The following is a 20,387-nucleotide window of genomic DNA, read 5'->3' as shown; positions in this document are numbered from 1 at the left end:
ATTTTCCAAATTGTCTCCTTGGCCAGTACAGTCCATGGAATGAGATTCTTTTGACCACTGAAAATCAGTCACATCATTATGAAAATAAATTGGATAATTCATTATCCATTGGCACAATCTGAGGCTTCCATGGGTTGGGTCCCAAGGAAAGAAGTGAGTCCTTTCAGCTGGATTGTTGGATGAAATGATTGATAAAAATCCCTCCTGAATTCCCAGTCTGGGGTTTTGGTCTCCCAAAAAAACCCCTTCAGAGCTGCAGAGGGTTTATCCCTTCTTCCCCACCTCTGGCTTTGCCCTCGTGTACCCCAATGCTGTGACCCGAGCTGTTATTTCCCATTTTAGGCTGTGACAATGCCATCATCATCTGGAATGTGGGAACAGGAGAAGCCCTCATCAACCTGGATGACATGCACGTGGACATGATCTACAACGTGAGCTGGAATCGCAACGGCAGCCTCATCTGCACAGCTTCCAAAGACAAAAAAGTCCGAGTTATCGACCCCAGGAAACAAGAAATTGTCGCTGTAAGTTTGCTTAATCATCAAAGAAACAACTGGATTCACTCCAGCAGGGAATGAGCAAGAAAATATGGAAGGAAGAATCTTCTTGCTTAGTTTACACACCATATTCAGTTTCTTTCTTCAGAAATTACAGGAGGAATAGTAGGGGTTGGAGGATTTGTCTGGGTTTATTGGGATTAGTGTTTGAACCAGGATTTTAGGGCTCAGTTTTAAACCTGCAGGAGTGTAATTCCACATCTAATCCTTTTGTATAATTACAGTTCCAGAGTTGTGTATGCAAAGCAGAGCTTTAGTTGTAGCTTGCAAAGAGGTTTTCCTTCAGCCTCGCAAGGTTGGCAAAGCTGGAATGAGCCAGGAGTGTCCCCTTCTCCCGTGGTTCAGTGACTGGGTCCTCCCACAAGCAGCAGGGAAGGAGAGCTGGGTGCTGCTCCTTGGATCTCTTCCTGCATGGAGGAGCCACCACTCCAAGGGGTTTTCTGTTCACTGCTAATCCTGCCCTGCTCCTCTCATCCAGGAGAAGGAGAAAACCCACGAGGGAGCGCGGCCCATGCGAGCCATTTTCCTGGCAGACGGGAACATCTTCACCACCGGCTTCAGCCGCATGAGCGAGCGGCAGCTGGCGCTGTGGAACCCGGTACGTCCCTGGATCCGTGTGCTCCCCACATCCATGGAAATACCAACCCAGCCCTGCAGCCGTGGAATCGTGGGATGGGTCGGCTTGGTTGGGATGTTAAAGCCAATCCCAGTCCAATCCCCTGCTGTGGGCAGGGACACTTTCCACTAGCCCAGGTTGCTCCAAGCCCTGTCCAACCTGGCCCTGGGCACTTCCAGGGATGGAGCAGCTTCTCTGGGCACCCTGTGCCAGGGCCTCCCCACCCTCACAGGGAAGAATTCCTTCCTAAATTCACAGTTTATATAACTGAGGTTATTCCCTCTCCATCTGCTGCCTGCTCCTGCTTCCACGATTTTGGCTGTGTGGTCACTCGGGGAAGGAACTGAGCAGGGCTCAGCTGGGAGCTGCAGGTTGGAAGTGCCTGGGAAGATGCACAGGGAGCAGAGGGGCTGTGGGAAGGTCACTTCTCTCTGTGCACTGTGCAGAGCAGGACAGCAGCAATCCCAGGCGGGTTCAGGGTGGAAGGGACACCTGGATTGTGTCCAGGTGGCTTCTGAGTGTCTCCAGGGAAGGAGGCTCCATCCCATCATCCATCACACATCCCATCCCACTGACACTAACTCACTGTGTCACATATTTCCCTTGACTTGGGGAATTTTCCTGGCTCTTGGTTTTATTTAATTTAGTGATTAGAATGCCCGTGGGGAATGAATCAGCTCGTGAACATTCCCAGCATTTGTTGTAACACACGGATCCTTCTGGGTGGTACAGACACCACTGGGAGCTCACTGCCTACAGAGTGTTAATAATTTAGACCCTCACTCTATGACCAGAAGCATTTCCTATCTTAATTAACATCCCTGGCATTTTTATTTCCAGAAAAACATGGAGGAGCCAATAGCCCTTCACGAGATGGACACCAGCAACGGGGTCCTGCTGCCCTTCTACGACCCAGACACCAACATCATTTACCTGTGTGGGAAGGTAAGGGGAGGCTTTGGAGGCACCTGGAGGGAGTGATGTCTGTGAAATGATCCCCAAAAAATCACTGCTGCGCCAAATGTGGGGCTGTAGAGAGACCAGGCTGCTCTGGGATGGGTTTGATCCTCACCCTGCCAAACCTGGGAAGGACCTGGATGTTTCTTTGGGGTGGATTAGGTAAGGCTGCTCCTAATGCAGCAAGTCCCACACTGTTGCCAAAATATTTCTTGCTGGTGTTGACCTGGATGGTTTTATACTGGTATGGGAGTAAGGTACATTTTGGGTGTTGTCCTCCTTGTCCTTGGAGATGCTGGAGTGTGTGGTGACTCTCTCTGTAATTTTGTGGGGTTAAATAATAGAAGACTGTAATTAGGTGCTCCTTTCTAAAAGGAATTTGTAGGAATTTGGTGCCCTCATGTGATGGACTCCTATAAATAGAAGCCAGAGCTAAGATGGGCAAGGAATTACAAAGGAGGATCCATACAAGTATGTTCATGAATCCCAACTTTGTAGGATGAGGAATATTTGGTTTCTATCTGCCACCCCTCCTGCAGTTTCAGAGACAATGGTGGGGATAAACTGGTTTATAGCCTTTCTGCCTGATTGTGGCAGGAGGTTTTTCCACAGGAGGTGAGGGAGGGGCACTCCCAGCCTGGAAGCACGAGCTCAGTCCCTGTCCCACAGTGTTCGGAGCAGGATTTGGAGGAATTGTTCAGTGGATAGCCTCAGATTGTGGAGGGGATCAGCCTTGCTTCCAAAAACAGCTGTGAGCTGTCCATGGCAGCATTCCTGGAAGGGAGCAGCAGGGTGGGCACAGGGAGCACAGGTCCTGCAGCCTCTGGAGGGTCTCTGGGGTTCCTTGCAGGGCGACAGCAGCATCCGCTACTTCGAGATCACGGATGAGTCTCCGTACGTTCACTACCTCAACACCTTCAGCAGCAAAGAGCCGCAGAGGGGCATGGGGTTCATGCCAAAGAGGGGCCTCGACGTCAACAAGTGTGAGATTGCCAGGTGAGAGAGCTCACCCCAGGGCTGGGAGCTGGGGCTGGCACTTCCAGGAGTGGTTAAAGCAGCAGAACAGTGAGCACAGGGCAGGCGTGGGTGAGAAAACCCAGGGAGGGCAGGAAACATCTTGGGATGTCGCTGCAGTGGCTCCAGGAGGGAACAGCACTGCTGGGTGGGAACAGATCCACCTCTTCTCCCAGGAAACAAGGGATAGGACAAGGGAAGTGTCCTCGGATATTAGGAACAATTTCTTCATGGAAAGGCTGCTCAAGCATTGCTCAGGGCAGAGGTGGAGTCCCCATCCTGAAGGGATTTAACAGCCGTGTGGGTTGGGGACATGGGTTATGGTGGCCTTGGCAGTGCTGGTTGGACTTGATGATCTCAGGGATTTCTCTTGTTCCTTGGAGCTGCTCCTTTCCCATCTCCTCGATCCTCACTCCCTGTCCCACCTCTCCTTTTCCACGGCAGGTTCTTCAAGCTCCACGAGAGGAAGTGTGAGCCCATCATCATGACGGTTCCCCGCAAGGTGAGCTCTGCCCCAGGGCCAGGCTTTGGAGCCAGCTCCTGCCTCCCAGAGCTCCTGACTGATCCGTGCCTCCTTCCTTGCAGTCCGACCTCTTCCAGGACGATTTGTACCCGGACACAGCCGGCCCCGAGGCAGCCCTGGAGGCAGAGGAGTGGTTCGAGGGGAAGAACGCTGATCCTCTCCTCATCTCCTTGAAGCACGGGTACATTCCAGGCAAAAACAGGGATCTCAAGGTGGTCAAGAAGAACATACTGGACAACAAACCCACCGGGAACAAGAAGAGTGATCTCATAAATGCTCCAAAGAAAGCAGCGGATGCCTCAAACCCCGTGAGTGAACTCCAGGAATTTTGGGGGTGATGGCCTCAGGTGGGAATGCCAGGGTGGGGACAGTGACAGGACCCAGGGAAGGGCTGGAGCTATGTCAGGGCAGGATTAGGTTGGAGATCAGGGAAAGGTTCTTCCTCCAGAGGTTGCTGGGGCACTGCCCAGGCTCCCCATGGGATGTCACAGCCCCAAGGCTGCCACAGCTCCAGGAGGGTTTGGACAACGCTCTCAGGCACAGGCTGGGATTGCTGGGGTGTCCTGGGCAGGGCCAAGAGTTGGACTGGATGATCCCTGTGGGTCCCTTCCAACTTGGGATATTCCATGACTCTGTGCTTCTAATGCTTCTGCAGATATTGGAGATTACTTGGCATTGTTTTTTCTAAATCACAGAACCACTGAGGTTGGAAAAGACTTCCAAGATCCCCAAGTCCAACCCTAACCCAGCACCAGCACCTTGCTCACCACTAATCCCTGTCCCCAAACCGTGTCCCTTGGGACACAGGGGAAAGTATGGCTCAAAGAGCAGTCCTGGTCCTGGGTGGGTGCACTGGTGCTACTGGAAATGCTGCTCCATCCCCTGAGCATCCCAACTGCTCCAGGGTCTGTCACACCCTCATCCCTCCAACAACCCCACTGGGAGGAGCCCTTTCCTTGGAAAACCCCAGCGCTCTCCTCACTGTTCCTCTCCTCACTGTTCCTTTCTCATCTCCCAGCAAAACGACGCCAAATTGGACGAGATTTTGAAGGAGCTGAAATCCATCAAGGACACGATCTCCAACCAGGACGAGCGCATCTCCAAGCTGGAGCAGCAGATGGCCAAGATCGCGGACTGACGGGGCCGCCAGCCCGGGCACATCCCAGCTCCAGCAGCTCCCAGTTCAGCCAGCAGCAGCCTGCAGCATTCCAGTACGAGCTTTCCTGTTCTCTCAAATCCACGTCCACAGAGCCGATGATTTCAAGCCAAGCTTTTTAGTGAAAGATATTTTTTCGTTTCCCGATGTTCCGATGAATTTCTGTGACTGTGTCAAAAGCAAGGCAAAAACGAGAAGTGCTACTTTTACAGGGTTTTTTTTTTTGTTCTTTTTGTTTTTTCCAGGTGTTATTATGAATCTTTAAAAAACAAATTCATTCTTGACTTCCAATGTCATGCCCAAATATCTTTTTCTAGATTTAGGGACCAACGTCACATTGTTCTTAACCTTTTTTTTTTTTAAAGAGTTGCCAAAAAACAGAAAAAAAAAATTGCTTTTATTTTTCTTATTTGCCACTTTTGCAGTATTTGTGTTTCCATTCCAAGGGACAGGGGGTGTGGGAGGTGTTTACACTGTGCAGAGAACAAAGCTGAAGCTTTTTTTGTATAAATCCTCCCTTTGGAACAATCAGGTGGGTTCCCTTCCCTTCTCTTCCCTGTGGAATCCCCTTGGAGATGGGATCAGCTGCCTTTCCTGCTCCACAACATGTCCCCAGCCCCATTGGCTGACAGAAAAATACAAATATATCATTCTGAGCAAGGGGATTTATTTCCTACTGAAGTTTTAAGCCAGCACCATGTTCCCATTTTCCCACTATCCCAAGGTTTGATTCCATGACCAAACCCACGTGCTTTACTTGCTCATTTTTATTTCCATTTCAAGGCAGAAATTACTTCCATGCAGGAATGTTTTTATCCATGGAGCATGGAGTTCCAGGTGAGCTGTGGCATGCCAGCAAGTCGTGGCTGTAAATCCTTGTTCCTGCCCCCCAACACTCCTGAGCTCATGGATTTTAAGGAACTTTTGGAATCCATCAGCCCCTCACACCAGTGCTGATGATAGGAATTTTCTGTGCTTCCAAGGCAGCGTTAGCAGCAGAAAGGTGATTTTTCCATGATAATTCTTCACAAACAAAACACCTCTGTTGTTACTTTTTTGTCATTTGTTTTCTCCTGTCCATCATTCCCATTCCTGCCTCCCACCCTGCCATGCTGGAAAGATTTGCAGGAAAGGATTTGACCTCCAGCCCCCCCTGCACTCTCAGCCCTTCAGAGCAGAGGGCACTGGGAGGGCGGATGTGATCCCAGTTTGGAGAACTGGTTTCTCCCACAGCTCCCTTGGGATGCTGCAGGGAGAGGCCCTGTGAGTGCTCTAGGCCGGCAAGCTCCTCCTGGGGTTCCACGGAGGCTCAGCTCAGCAAAGCTCAGCTCAGGCGGGGTCTCCCCTGTGAAGGAGCTGTCAGGGATGGGGCAGGCTGGCTCCCTGCTCCCAGGCCGTGTCCTTGTGCTGGGAATGGGATCCAGACACCCTGGAAAGCTGTGCCAAGCGGGATGGGGGCTGCCATTCCTGGCACAGCCCAGCCCTGCAGTGCCAGGGAGTGCTGATAACCCATCCTGAATCCAAAGGATCTGAGAGCTCTGGATCTCTATCCCAGCTGGACTCTGTCCCTGTGGCAGCTCCGTGTGCTCCCACCTGGAGCATCCCAGCGGACACGAGTCCCTTCATCCAGGCTGAAGTGATCGATTTTTTTTATTTTCCATTAGTTTAGCTAGGAATTCTCCGATTTTCCATTTTTTCCCAGTGTTTGCATGTTCAGAACTTCCAGGTTAAGGATTCCCTGTTGTGGAGGGACGTGTGAGTGGAGGCGGAATCGGCCGAGGGATGTAGCTGCAGAGGCACGAGGATGGGACGGAGGAGACAGAGGATGTGGTGGGATTGCAGAGCAGGAAAGCTTCAGAACAGTGGGATTTCTGTGTTTTAGGGACAAGTGGCATCCCCTGCCCTGTGCCCGTGGATCCACAATCCGGCCGCTCCGGGTTCTTTGGCTGTTTGGTGACGTTTCTGTATTGCAGTAAATGCCTGAGATGTGTATTTTTATGGATTTTTTTTTTTCCTTTTGGAACCCGAACCCGAAGGTCGTTCTCCCCACAGTGGTGATTTCTGTGTTGATTTGTACGTGTGACTTCAGGGTTGTGTGCTCGGGGACCTCGGGTTTGTTCCTAACATTGGAGGGAAATCAGTTTTGGGAGCCGCTGGATTGAGGTGCCCCGGGGTGGGGGTGTGGGAGAGTTTAGTTCCTAGCCTGTATTTTATTTAAATGAACTGATGCCTCGCCAGGCTCAACAGGAGTCAGTGCCTGAAGCTTTTTGTAGCCGTGATATCCCGGGAGAGAACCAGCCCAGTCCAGAAAGACGCGCTCTTATAGAGCGACCAGAGTATCTGTCCAAATATTTGCTTCCATTTTCAAAAGATAAAAGTCATTGATTATAAACTGCCTCTGCTTGGCTTTTCCTTTGGCTCTCGGCGTCCTGTGCCCAATCATTCCAGCTCTGATTGATAACCAGGATGTGGAATGATGGACACTCGAGTGGGGGGCTGTGGCTGAGGGGGTCCTTGGGGACCTTCTGCTCTTGTCCCAGGAGAGCCAGGGCCCGTTCCTGGGGTCACACGTGGGATCCTCCCTGGTGATCCCCGGTGATGAGCCCAGGAGCTGGGCTGGGTGTGGGATGTGATGGCACAGATGGGCTGGGGGATCTCGGGGTGCATGGGGGTGATGTGTTCCCAGGAAGGAGCAGCCCTCCCTGGGAACTACCCTGGATCTGGGGGGCTCATTCTGTTCTTCCCCAGGTAAAATTTGTTTCCAGGCTGAGGAAGTCTAGAAGAACTCAGAGCTGGCAACAGCATCACTTCCTCTGCCCAGGTCTGAGCTTTCTCAGGGCTGCGGCGTTTCAGGGATGTTGCACAACCACCTCCGGAACACCCCGACCCCGGCTCCACCGCAGGGCCGGGCAGGGATGCTCCCAGGGAATCAACGCTCCCTGCGCACCATGGATCCATCCCGGGGATGCTCATCCCACAGGCCTGAGCCCCGTTCTTCCCTCTCCAGCCCCCTGGCCAGGTGTTGGGAGCAGGGACGGGCTGAGGTTTCCGAGGGCGGGCGGTTGTTGACACCGCGGGCCCGTTCCTGCGGATGTGCCTCTTGCAGCACCTTCCTGCGGCTGCGGCTGCGCCTCCCGCCCGGCAGCCTGCGGTTGGGGCGGGGGGTTTCCTGTCGTGCCAAAGCCACGAGGCCGGGACAACACCCAGGACAACACCCAGCAGCCCCCTGAGAGCCCCTCGGAGCATCCCGGGGATGGTGCAGGGAGAAGGCGCCCGGCATGAGGGCTGTGTAAAACATCAGGGCCTCACCCTCCTCCTCCTCCTTGTGTGCTAAGGCATTTCCCGGTGCTGAGGCATCTCAAGGCACCCCGGCTCCCTCCCTGGCCGTGCCCACACCGTGCCCGGGGGGGGTGGCAGCCCTGGCACCAGGTTCGCCGTCACTTCTGCTTTCGGGGCGCCGCCAGCCCCGGCGCGCAGCTGCTCCGCGGGGCCGAGCCGGGGGCTGCCGCCAGGGCAGGAAGCCCCTCTTTGGGGTGCAGGGAACGCCCTGCCACCCTCCCCGGGGGGTGTCCGCAGCCCCCAGCGCTCGGTGGCCCCACTCTCGGCGTGACGTCCTTCCCCAGCGGGCTCGGGAAACCGCAGCCGCTTTTCCGCGCTGCCTCCCATCCCCGGCCGGAGGTGCAGGCGGAGGGTGGCCCACGACGCGCCGCGGGTGCCCGTGCCAGGGCTGCCCCCGCCCCGCCGTGCCAGGCCCTCTCTGGTGCGCCCTGCAGCCGGGATCCCGCCGCGTTCGCTCGGCACAGGTGAGCCCTGGAGGGAAGGTGCTGGATCGGGGCTCGGCCCCAGGGATGCTCTGGGTGCAGAGGGGGTGCTCAGGGTCCCTGAGGGTGCCACGCTCCGTGCTGGTCCCTGGGGGTTTGGGGAGGCGCGTGGGTGCTCTGGGAGCCTCCTGGGGATGCTCGGAGCATTGAGCCGTGTCTGGGTGCTGTTGGGTGCAGATCCTCGGGGACCTCGGTGGCTTCCGCCCAGCGGGGCTGCCGAAGGAGGGGCGGGGGGGGCTGGTGATGGAACAGGGGGGTTTGGGGTGAGCTTGGGGTGGATTTGCCTCTCCTGCTCCAGCACAGAGGCACAAGCTCATGGTGGCCTCAGTCCTGTGCCAGCCCGGCGGGCGGAGGGGGAGGACAGGCACCCCGGTGTGAGGGGGGGTCTGTCAAAACGTGGGTGACATCCCTGTGGTTTCACTTCCACACGGAGACTCATCCCGCAACTGCCCCGTCCCGCAGCAGCCGCCTCCATCGCGGCTGATTTCCCAGTCCCAGACACTCAACTTCCTTATCAAAACTGGCTCCTGGAGCGGAGCCACCGCGCTGAGCTCCCGCAGGTGGGGGCTGTGGCAGGAGGAGGTCGCTGGGTGCATCCTCCATCCCCCCAAGCCCGCGGGCCCCTCTCCAGAGGGGGGAGGAGGATCCTCAGTTGGGATGTGATCCCACATTCCATGCTCAGCGTTCTCCCGCGGGGAGCAGGACCCCGATGTCACCTGGCTTTTCTGTCCCCTGCAGGTCCCATGGCGCTGGGCCGGGCCGTGCTGGTGCTGCTGGTGCTGAGCCCCCTGCGGGCGTGTGGGGCTGAGCTGCTGCAGCCGGGGCTGCCCCGGGGCGGGCAGTGGGTCTGGGGGGCGGCCAAGCCCCTGCCCCTCTCCCGTGAGAAGAGGGATGACCGTGGGCAGGAGCCCGGTGCCACCGCGATGATCAGCAGTGACAAGAGCCGTGGTGTCTCTGTGCCACCACCAGCACCCGGCACCACGGCCAGCCTGCTCCATGTGCCAGCCACAGCCGATCCCATGGATGATTCCCCCGAGCCTGAGCTGCTCCTGAGCTCTACAACGCCAGAGCCCAGCACCAACGCCAGCCTCATCTGGGTGCCCGCAGTGTCCACCACAGCCGAGCCCATGGACGAAACAGATTCCCTTAAACCCGACTTACTGGAGGACTCTGTGTCACCAACAGTGCCCAGCCCCAGCCTGCCCCAGGTGTCTGCAGTGTCCACCACAGCCGAGCCCGTGGATGAGACCGATCCCCCTGATCTCAGCCTGCTCCTCACCTCTGCCCCACCACCAGCACCCAGCACCAAGGCCAGCCGGGCATTCGCGGTGCCAACCACAGCTGATCCCGCGGATGAGACCGATTCCCCTGCTGCCGACCTGCTGCCAGGCTCAGAGCCCGCACCGTCAGCAGCCCAAAAGAGCAGCGCCACTGCCACCCCCAGCTGGCTCACGTCACCCATCGAGGAGGGCACAGTGACTGATGGCCCGGGCAGCAGCTCCTCCACGGGGCCACGCTCAACACCCTCCCCAGCCTTTGTCCTCACCACCACGGGCCACAAGAAACGCAAGGAATCCGGAGCTCCGCCTGCACCGACCCTCCCGGCCGCTTGGGACACGACGCCGGGGGGCTCCGCGGCGCCCTGGGAGCCCAGCGGGGTGATGAGCAAGTGCCTGCTGGCCATGCTGCTGCTGGGGCTGGTGGCCGCCACCTTCCTGGTGTGCACGGGGGTGCTGGGGACGCTGCTGTGGCGGCGGGCGCGGACGGGGCAGCGCCGCTTCAGCCGCACCGAGATGATTTGTATCTCCTCGCTCCTGCCCGACGCTGAGACGGCCGCCGGCCCCCGGCCTGTCCCGGCCCGGCGGCACAAGCTGCTGCTGCCCGACGGCAGCCCCGAGCCCGACGGAGACAACCTGACTCTCAGCAGCTTCCTGCCGGAGCACTCCTGAACCCCGGGGATGCTCCTGCATCCCGCAGCGCTGCGGGGCCGCCTGCCCGGTGTCCCCTGCCTGGTGTCCCCGGTGGAGCCTAGGGCAGGGGACCCGCTGTCCCCCGGTGTTTTAGCTTGGACCCGTGTGACGAAGAGCTCGTAGCTCAGCCCTCGAGGTCCATCCCATTAAAAAGTTACCTGGACGTGGTGGTCTCTTCCTGGCAGGGATGGCACCCGCCAGCCCCCTCCCTGCCCCGCCGCCTGCCCACATCCTGCTGCCAAAATTTCGCTTCTCCATCCTCCCCCTCAAGCCCCTGGGGGAGCAGAAACGAAACCCGCGGCCACCCCTCGCCGGGCAGGGACCAGACCCCGGGCCCTTCTCCCCGTGTGGGAGCTGGAAGGGCGGGAGGGCCGGGGCGGAAACGCCGGGGCTGGGGACAGGGACAGGACGAGCGCGCCCGTGGCAAAACGTGTTCCTGCCTGCGGTCGCTGCAGCGAGGCGGGGACGCCTCCGGAGCCGCCGCTGCCTGTCAGGTGCTCGGCCCCGGGGGCGAACGGTGGCCACAAGGTCTCGGCACCGTCCGGCAGCGCTGGCCCCGGCTGGGACTGGGAATGAGGATGGGAGGGATGGGGAGAGCAAATCCCTGAGAGGCCGGTGAAGGTCTCACCATTTCACCCACTCAGGCAGGTGTCAGTCACCCCACATCCCCACCTCCCCACATCCCCACCTCCCCACATCCCCATCCCCATCCCTGCTGTGACCAGGTTCAATGTCCCCATCTCTCCATCCCCACCCCTGCCCTGCCAAATTCAGCATTCCCATTCCCACATCCCCATTCCTGCATCCCCACACCCCCTTCCCCACATCCCCAGGCTTGCAGCCTCCTCGAAGGCCACTCTGGGCTGTCTGGCCAGGGGGAATTGCCAGCGTGGTCGTTCACCTGCATCCCGGCCCTGCTGCCTGTTTACATTCACTCTGTGCTTGGGATATTTTCCATCTGGATCCTGGCAGCTGCACGGCCCCGCTCCGGCTGTGAATGTAAATGTTTATGGGTGACTCAGCCGGGCCAGGGGACCCGCAGCCGGCGCCCGTGGCTGGTCCCCACACAGGACACCCTGACCGTGGCCTCCTTGCTGGTGTCACCCTGCTGTGTCCCACTGTGCCCCCACAGGGGACAAGGGATGCTCCCATCCTCTGGCTTCACCCCAGAGCAGCTCACCCGCCCTCTGCCCCCGGTGAGGATGAGGCCGAGGGATGTGTCCCGAGGGATTGGATGGGTGCAGATCCGGGGATTGCTCCCGCTCTCCCAGCCCTGTGCCGGCCGCTCTCCAGCAGGAGCCCAGCGAGGAGAAACCTCCCTCCACCGCGGGAGCCGGGAGCGGGAGCCGGGAGCGGGAGCCGGGAGCGGGAGCCGGGAGCGGGAGCCGGGAGCGGGAGCCGGGAGCGGGAGCCGGCATCGCCCTATTTGGCGCAGTCAGCAGGTCCTGCCGGGCTGCCATCGCCCCCCTCGCGGCACAGGAATGCACGGGCAGCCTGCGCCGTGTCACAGCGGGATGCTCGGGGACCCCGCCGGGCAGCGGGGCGGGGCAGGGTGCGGTGGGGTGGCACCGGGCTGTGGTGGGTGACAGGGGGCCGGGGGTGGCACGGGGCTGTGGTGGGTGACAGGAGGTCCGGGGTGGCACCGGGGGTGACAGGAGGCCAGGGGTGGAACAATCTCGCTGCACACGGAGCTCCACACTCCTCGTGCAGCTCTGCAGGACGGGTCCCCTCCGGGTATTTTGCTGGCACAGCAAAGCGCAGCCCAGGGAAGCAAATTAGAAGCAGAGCAAGGCCGAAATGCCTCAAATTGCCGGTTCCCCGGGCGGGCTGTGCCGCCGAGCCCAGCCCTGCGCGGCCCCGCGTTCCTGCTGCCCCAAATTACACAGCGGGGCCGGGCGGTCCCGGCCCTGCCCGGCTCCGAGGGGCCGGGCCCGCGGCCGCTGCAGGCAAAAACGGCATCGTAATGGGCGGTGGGAGCTGGCACCGGGAACTGGGACCGGGATCCCGGCTGCGAGGGTGGGGACACTAGGCAGGGAGGGATGGGGATCTCGGGCGAGGGGAAATGGAAACACTGGGCAGGGATGGATGAGGACTCTGAGCAATGAAGGGTGGGAACCGTGGGCAGGGCGGGATGAAGATGCTGGACAAGGAGGGATGGAGACTGGGCAAAGCAGGATGGGGATCGTGGCTAGGGTGGGATGGGATTCTTGGATGAGCAGCAATGGGGATTATGGACCATGTGGGATGCAGAACCTGGGCACGGTGGAATGGAGACCCTGGATGAGGAGATTGAGCCCAGCACTGGGTGCACAGGGGAAAGCTCAGCCCCATCCCCACCTGGGCTGCAGGAGCAGGGCCGGATGCTGCTGGAGCTCCTCCAGGCCGCCCTCAGCCCCGGCCTCCCCTCGCCTGTCCCCCTTCCCCTCTAAGATTTCATCACTGAGCACTTAAGGCCGCAGCCTTAAGTGCCGCAGCTGCTGGGAGCCGCCGGGGCCGCCAGACGGACGGAGCCTTTATTTCGGGGAGCCGCGACGCCGCCGGCGGCACCGGAGAAACCCTGGCGGCGCCAGCTCCCCTCCGGCCGAGGGGACAGAATCCTTCCCCCATCCCACGGGGGTCATGGTCCCCAGGGGCTGGCCGTGGCTTTTTGGGGGGTCTGGAAGGTCCCCAGAGAGGAGCAGAGGAAAATAGCAACAGGATGAGGTCACGCAGCGGCTGCAGCCTCTTGAGCAACCTCAGGGCAGGCCGAGGGGACCAGGGCAGGGGGAGAGACAGAGCTTGGGGGGCTCAAGAGGTGCCCCCAGACCCCCAAACTGGATACCGGGACCCAGGGAGCTGAGCAGCTGCTGTGTTTGTGTGGGGAACCTTGGGGATCCCTGCCTGCACCCCAGGGCAGAGGAGCCCAGGCGAGAGCATTTCCAGGCTGGGATTTTTAGGAAAATGTTCTCTTGAAGTTAAGGGGATGGTTCCAAGCCATGTTTGCCCCACTGCCTCAATAACGCCAGGGCACTGAGCCCACATTCCTCACTGTCCCCCTGGGACCCTCGGATGGGCTTTACCCCCACCTTTGTTGATAAAAACAACACTAAAAACAGCCCTCTATGTGACCCCCATCCCTACTTGCACCCCAAAACGTGGCCCCTTCCAGGGCTGATGATGGGGAGCACCGTGGCTGCTTTGCTGACGGGACAAGCCAGGAAACACCCCCAGCCCCAGCTGGAGCTCATCTGGGAGGGGGCTGGGGGCTGCCTGCCTTCCCCTGGCCTCCCACACCCCCTCCCCATCCCGGCTGTAATGAGAACAAGCTGGTCCCGGGCTGCGACGCAGGAGGAGGAGGAGGAAGAGAAGGAGGAGGAGAAGAGGGAGAAGGAGGAGGCTCCATCCCAGCAGGCTGCAGAAAGGGGCTCGAGGTGTGTGGGACAGATCCCGTCTTCCCGGCTCCCTCCTGCCGGCTGCGGGCGAGGTGAGGATCCCACTGGATGTGCCAAGCTGCTCCCCGATTTTCGGGTGGCTCTGGAGCAGGGCACAGGCTGTCCCACAGCCCAGGGTGCTGCGGTGAGGGCTGGGCACGGTCCCCACGGCGGGACACGGGATGGAGTCGGCCACATGGCTGCATTCCCAGGCAGGAATCGCAGCGCGCTGCGTCGGGACAACACCGAAATCGTGAATTTCTGCAGCGGTTGGGAAGCGGAGCTGGGAAGGAGCTGTGGGTCTGGGGGTGGGTGAGGACGGGGCTGGAATGGGATGGGGATGGGGGTGGAGGGCTGGCCATGCCCGTGGTGCCAGGCCCTGCTCTTGGCACTGCTTTGGGCTTTGCTCAGCCCCTCCATGGCTGCGGCTGCTCCTCAGCTCCAATGGCTGCCGGGGAATTGATGCCACCCCCATCCCGGGACCCCTTTCCTGCCGAGGGGCCCCTGTCTGGGGTGAAGAGGAGGATGAAGGGGCTCATCTCAGCCCCTCAAACCCTTCATTCTCCCGGTGCTGGTCCATGCTGTGACCCCACGGCCGCAGCAGTGCCCGTGGGGAGCTGGGAGGGTTGGGGGTCAGGGGCACCTCCCACCTCCGCTGCCTTTTTTTGCACTGGATTAATGGAAACCAGATTGTGCAGCCGGGAAAGAGCCTGGAAGCCAAATCCTGCTGCTGGAGTCCCCCGCGGTCTGTAGAGCTGCTGCCTTGCGTTTGTTTGGGGGGGAAATGGGATGTGGGTTGGGATTTGAGGAGCCTGAGGTTGGAGAATTGTCACAGGGGGTCCCTGCTGATGGTCCTGGGGAGCTGCTTCCCGAGACCTCCCCATGGAGGGGAAGAGCCCTGGGAACGGCTCGATGGCGTTACGTGGCGGGGCACGCGTTGATGTCCCTCGGGAATGTCTCACGACATGGTGGGGACGGTCACGTCCCTCTCCCAAATCCCGTGGGGTGCAGAGCCTGGCCAGGGGCTCACCCCGGTCATGGCTCCGTGTCCTGTGTCCTACAGCACAGCGGGCTGTGGAATGGGGCAGATCCAGCCCATCCCGGCGAGCAGCACGGCACAGGGATGGAGCCAGCCTTCCCCCTTCACCAGGGACACTCAGGCAGGCGGGACCCCCATTCCCTGCACGTCAGCCCTTTGTCCCACACCCCATCCCGGCTCCACTCAACCACCGTGGTGGCACCGGGCTGAAATCCTGCCCCAATTTATTTTTAGCCGTGCTCCAGCTGGGAATTAACGGTCTGGGACGGGCGGTTGGGAAATGCCTGTTGCTCCGGGGCCAGCCCCTTTGTAGCGTCGCCTGTGTCAAAGTTTCCACTGCAAACCTCCATTTTTTCAGGAATTCTCCAATCAGCCAAATGACCGTTGTCTGGAGCCGGGCGCTGGCAGCAGCCCCGGTCCCCCGGCCTTGAGCAATCCCACCCAGCTGGCTTCCAGCTGCACCCTTGGAAAACAAACAGAGCCCCTCACTCCGTCAGGGCGAGAAAACCGGAGCTGCTTTTCTACTTCCATAAAGAAATTCAGGCGGGTGAGGGCTGGCTCGGGGAGCTCCGTTGGGGTATTAACATGTCCCCCTCCCCTCTGCATCCGACAGGTCTCCTGCACGAATCCTGGGAATGGGCTCGGCCATGGGCACGTGGTTGCTGCTCCTGGTGCTGCTGGTGGCAGGCCCGGCACAGGCGGCGGCGCCGCGGCAGCGCCCGGTGTTGCCGGAGCCCGCGGGCAGCGGGGACGGGGACGAGGCGTCGGCCACGCTGCCTGCCCAGCCCGTGACCCCCCGGGTCAGCCCCACGGTGGGGGACGTGCCGGGCACCACGGTGACCAACAGCTCGGCGCCGGGCGTGCTGGACGGGCTGGTGGACTTCTTCAAGGAGTATCTGCTGCTGGTGGTGGTGGTGGGCTCACTGTCCTTCGTCCTCCTCTTCATCATCTGCGCCGCCGTCATCGTCCGGCAGAAGCACAAGGCCTCCGCCTACTATCCCTCCTCCTTTCCCAAGAAGAAATACGTGGATGAGCGGGACAAGTCGGGGGGAGCGCGGGCGTTCAGCGAGGTGCCCGACAGAGACCCCGAGGCCGGCGCAGAGGAGCCGCTGGACGGCGGCCGGCAGCTCCAGGCGGACATCCTGGCTGCTGCCCAGAACCTCAAATCCCCCCACAAGGCGCCGCTGGCCAACGGGGCCCAGGGCGAGCAGAATTCCCCTCAGGAGGAGAAGGAGGAGGAGGAAGAGGAGGAAGGAAAGAAGTTGAGGGATGAGCAACCCAAGGCTCCCGCCCAAAGTCCAGGTGTGGAGGAAGAGGCAAGCGCAGGAAGCAAGGAGACCCCTGATGCAGCCCAGGATGGCTCCCAGGCTGCCTCTGGAATGTGAGGCAGGGACACAGTCCCAGCCATCCTGAGGAGCCGCTGGCTTGGGACACACGATGGACATGGTGGATCAGCCGTACGTACGTGGTGGCCCAAGGAGGCCCCGATGAAGATCCCATTCCCCCCCAGCTCCCCTGACCCTCGTGCTGGTGGGGTGCTCATGGAGGGGGATTTGCCAGCTGGTGCTTTTCCCCAGCACTAGAACACTGTCAGCCCCAGCTCCTGCTGCCCAGGGGGCTTCTCCCAGCCCAGGCACTGGGTGGGTGCATCCCCCCAGCTCCAGCTCTGCCCCCATTGTGCCACCAGCTTCCTCCCAAATGTTACTTTAATCAGCAGCAGCAGCCTGGTCCGTGCCGGGCTCCTGGCCGGGAGCTGTGTCTGTCTGGGAGGAAGGATGGGAGCAGAGCTGGAGGTCTGTAGGGCCTGGGTCAGCTTTGCCCAGGGCCACCCAAGGGAAAGAGGGATGAGGATCTGGGGACAAGAACCCTCCTTTCCTTCTTTCACCCCAGAGCCCAGTTGGATTTTTGCCTCACTTCCTGAACCCCTTCAGCTAGAAATAAACGTTTCCTCCGCACAGCTCCTCTCCCGTGTCTCTCAGCAGCTCTGGGGTGGCTGGGGACAGTCCCCGTGTCCCTGTGCTCCTCCAGGGGCAGTGGAGCCCTGGGCAGGGTGTATCAGTCCCCACATCAGCACACCATGTGCCCTTCCAGGAAACCTTTATCTTGCACCCACAGCTGTGGGGCCGAGGGGGGGCTGTGGGGGACTCAGCCGTGGCACTGGGGTGCAGCTGCCGCAGTGGGGACAGCACAGAAACCTGGAAGGTGAGAGAGGCTGTTCTGCCTCAAAAGCAGCACAACCCCACATCCCTGTGTCCCTGCAACCTCCCAGATCCCTGTGTTTTATCCCATTATGTCCTTGCCTCAGGACAACGTTCCCTTGGGAAGAATGTGCCACCACAAAGAGCTGATTTTGCCCCAAAGTAGATGTGAGCATGTGAAGTTTCCCTGGTTTTTTTTTTAAACTGGGAAATAGCAGGATTGTTCCATGAGGGAGAGGCACTTTCCTCACCGCTGGAGGGTGCCAGGAGCCGAGGATCCACAAGAGGGACCTCGTGAGTGACAAACTGGCAGCAACGTGTGACCTCTGTGTTAAAAATTACAAATACTGTGCCCAGATGGAGCAGAATGAGACAATCATCTTTTTAAATGCGTTTTTAAATTTTTAACGACACCCTCAGTATGAAAAATGGGAAGTGAGGCATCTTGTGGGGGGTTAGAAGGTAAATAAGTGAAGTTGGCCAATGTGTTGTCTGCTTGCTTTAGAAATACTCCCCCGGAAAAGAGGAACTCTGGGAGTTCCCCCTCAGCTCCGCATTCCAGCTCTGCTATTCCCCACCAGGGCTCCAGTCTGAGGGTGTATTTTAGAGAATTCTGGAGTGGTTTGGGTTGGAAGGGACCTTAAAGCTCATCCAGTTGCAAACCCCTTCCTTGGGTAGGGACACTTTCCTCTAGCCCAGGATTTACAGCTGTAAGAGAGCACTCGGTGAGTGAAAAAGTGAAATTTTTAGGGAAATCACCCCAAAATTCAGGCTGTTCCTCAAACAAGAGCTTCAAAAATCAAGCAGTGACAGCATGGGAGCAGAAACCACCAGTGTTTCCTGGCCAGTTTTCCCTTTGGCACCTGCAAAGGGTCCGAGAACTCCAAGAGCAGGAATTTGCCCCCGGATTGCGAAACCAACCCTGACGCAGCCGGAGCAGAGGGCGGCCCCACAGCTCTCACACAAACACATCCAAACCAGGGCAACAATTCCCACTAAATTCCATAAAATATTAGGCAAAACTAGACATCTTCCCAACATAAAAATGAAAGTGCAGCCCTTCCAGTACCGGACAGCGGGGTTTTGTCTCCGGGGCGGAGCCTTCCCGCGGCGTTCCCGAGGGAACAGGAGCCCCCATCCATGTGAGCACTACGGAGTGGCTGGACACCACAGGGACACTTTGTGTGCATAACTTGTGCGTATCTTACAGCTTGAGTAGTGCACAGGGTCCTACTACAGCTCGGGAATTGCACTGCAGAGTGAGGAGGGAGGAGGGGAAGCTGCGCGGGCAGTTCAGGCATTGTCGGTTTTTTTGTCGGACTCTCTGTTTGACTCCTGCTTCAGTTTGTAATCAGCCAAGGCAGCCTTGATGGCATCTTCAGCCAGCACTGCAAAGCAAAGGGCAAAAAAAAGGGATTTTAAGGATAATTCAAGGGGTTTTAGGACAAAAGATGAGGTAAAAACAAAAGCAGGCAGCAGTGAGTTAACAAGACCAGCACCACAGACTTATCTGTGTAGAAATTGAGTGGAATTCCTGAAATACTTCATGTAATATAACTTGAGATAATAATATAATTCAGAATCTGATAATTTATTATCAGTCTGCTGAGCCACACACTCCAAAATACTGAAGTGACCTGAACATTCTTGAATTAACCCTGAAATCTGAACAAGTTTTCTCTTAAGGGCAAGGTCATGCAGAAGCTGTTTGGAAAACGGCATCCAGAAGCATCTGTACTATTCCCAAAGTATCTGAGATCCGGGGTTTTTACTTACTGGAGCAGTGCAGTTTGACAGGGGGAAGGCAGAGTTCCTTGGCAATATCTGTGTTCTTGATTTTCATCGCTTCGTCAACCTGAAACACAGGCAGAGGTGGTCACGGGCCCTGCAGTTTGTGTTTCTAAGAAGGTTTAGTGCTCCAGAGCCAGCAGAACCCACAGGGGAGATCATCCCAGCTGCCCAGGGCAGTGAGGGAGGTGGGATTAAGGAATGTCTGACTGACATATCAGTGTCACATGCTGTCCCCACTTGGGCAGCTCCAAGTCTGTTCACCCTCTATGACAACACCGAGGTGCATTTACTGCTGGCAGAAATGATCTAAAGACTCTGTACAACTACAATTTCTGCCACCAGCCTGGTTTTGCTCACTGCATTAAGACACAAAGTCATTTCCTGGTGGAACTGTTCAAAAACGTGTGGATGTGCTCTTGGGGTCAGTGGTGGAGGGAACAGTTGGACTTGATGTTCTTAGAGGGCTTTTCCAACCTTAATGATTTTCGGATGGGTGTTGAAAAAGACAATGATTGCCCTACAAGTGAAACCCTGACAGTGCTGGCAGTCGTTTCTACAGCACAAAGGAGTGCAGGGACTCCCTGGAGAGCGTTTCCTACACGATCCCTACAGATGACACGGGCCCGTGGGAAGCTCTGCATCCTTCCCGGAGCTCCCTCACCGTTTTCCCTTTGACCCACTCCGTGGCCAGTGAGCTGGAGGCGATGGCCGAGCCACAGCCGAAGGTTTTGAAGCGAGCGTCCACGATCTTGCCGTTCTCATCCACTTCCACCTGCGGGAACATTTTGGGGACACTTCAGCGCCCGGTTGAGCTCAGCCAGGCCTCCGGGTAGCGGGACTGGCCCTGCCCCGGCCACAGGGCAGGGCGGGGATGAGAGCAGCCCGTGCTGTCCCCTGAGGGGACACGGGCAGGTCTGACCCTCGCAGCAGCCCCATGTGACCCCACCCAGGTGCCAGCGGGTCCCCAAGGTCACCTGCAGCTTCATGACATCGCCGCAGGCCGGGGCGCCCACCAGGCCGGTGCCCACGTTCTTGGCACTGCGGTCGAGGGAGCCGACATTGCGCGGGTTCTCGTAGTGATCCACCACCTGCGAAGACACAGCGTCAGCGAGTGCCACCCCGCGCCCTCCCCCCATCCCTCCCCGTGTCCCGCTCGCCCCTCACCTTCTTGTGGTAGCCCAGCGAGGCCGGGGCCGGCCCGGGCCGGGGCCGCAGCAGCGCCGCCCCCGCCGCCCTCAGCGCCGCCATCTTAACTGAGGGGAGGAGCGGCGGCAGACTCCCTTTTATAACCTCGGGCGGGTTGGCCACGCCCCAAACACGCCCTAGCCACGCCCC

General features: G+C 58.8%; 4 protein-coding genes across 6 annotated transcripts in view; 3 read left to right on the top strand and 1 right to left on the bottom strand.

Annotated features, from left to right (window-relative positions):
- Window positions 1-7,215, top strand: part of CORO1C (coronin 1C) — a 47,765-nt gene extending 40,550 nt beyond the window's left edge. For all 3 annotated transcript variants that reach the window (XM_063416371.1, XM_063416373.1, XM_063416372.1), the window contains exons 5-11: window positions 343-524; window positions 1,036-1,155; window positions 2,014-2,118; window positions 2,981-3,126; window positions 3,589-3,646; window positions 3,730-3,975; window positions 4,686-7,215. In XM_063416371.1, coding sequence (XP_063272441.1) covers window positions 343-524; window positions 1,036-1,155; window positions 2,014-2,118; window positions 2,981-3,126; window positions 3,589-3,646; window positions 3,730-3,975; window positions 4,686-4,805 — 977 coding nt within the window. In that variant the 3' untranslated portion in view covers window positions 4,806-7,215. The remainder of the gene's footprint in view (window positions 1-342; window positions 525-1,035; window positions 1,156-2,013; window positions 2,119-2,980; window positions 3,127-3,588; window positions 3,647-3,729; window positions 3,976-4,685) is intronic.
- Window positions 7,216-8,340: 1,125 nt separating this feature from the next.
- Window positions 8,341-10,828, top strand: SELPLG (selectin P ligand). The gene is made up of 2 exons (XM_063416374.1): window positions 8,341-8,626; window positions 9,383-10,828. The coding sequence occupies exon 2, from the start codon at window positions 9,388-9,390 to the stop codon at window positions 10,591-10,593; it is 1,206 nt and encodes a 401-aa protein (XP_063272444.1). The 5' UTR covers window positions 8,341-8,626; window positions 9,383-9,387; the 3' UTR covers window positions 10,594-10,828.
- A 1,001-nt stretch (window positions 10,829-11,829) lies between these two features.
- On the top strand, window positions 11,830-17,018 carry TMEM119 (transmembrane protein 119). Its single transcript, XM_063416377.1, has 3 exons — window positions 11,830-12,166; window positions 13,735-14,077; window positions 15,677-17,018. Exons 1-3 carry the CDS (start codon window positions 11,830-11,832, stop codon window positions 16,446-16,448), a joined length of 1,452 nt encoding a protein of 483 aa, XP_063272447.1. The 3' UTR covers window positions 16,449-17,018.
- Window positions 17,019-18,250: 1,232 nt separating this feature from the next.
- Window positions 18,251-20,373, bottom strand: ISCU (iron-sulfur cluster assembly enzyme). Its single transcript, XM_063416309.1, has 5 exons — window positions 20,217-20,373; window positions 20,027-20,140; window positions 19,714-19,824; window positions 19,038-19,116; window positions 18,251-18,649 (listed from the first exon to the last, which is right to left on the bottom strand). The coding sequence occupies exons 1-5, from the start codon at window positions 20,298-20,300 to the stop codon at window positions 18,555-18,557; spliced, it is 483 nt and encodes a 160-aa protein (XP_063272379.1). The 5' UTR covers window positions 20,301-20,373; the 3' UTR covers window positions 18,251-18,554.
- Between the last annotated feature and the right edge of the window lie 14 nt (window positions 20,374-20,387).

The sequence above is a fragment of the Prinia subflava genome, chromosome 19 (assembly GCF_021018805.1).
Source record: "Prinia subflava isolate CZ2003 ecotype Zambia chromosome 19, Cam_Psub_1.2, whole genome shotgun sequence".
NCBI classification, from domain to species: domain Eukaryota; kingdom Metazoa; phylum Chordata; class Aves; order Passeriformes; family Cisticolidae; genus Prinia; species Prinia subflava.
The sequence above is the reverse complement of the archived record's forward strand: the minus strand, read 5'-3'. Positions and strand labels throughout refer to the sequence as shown.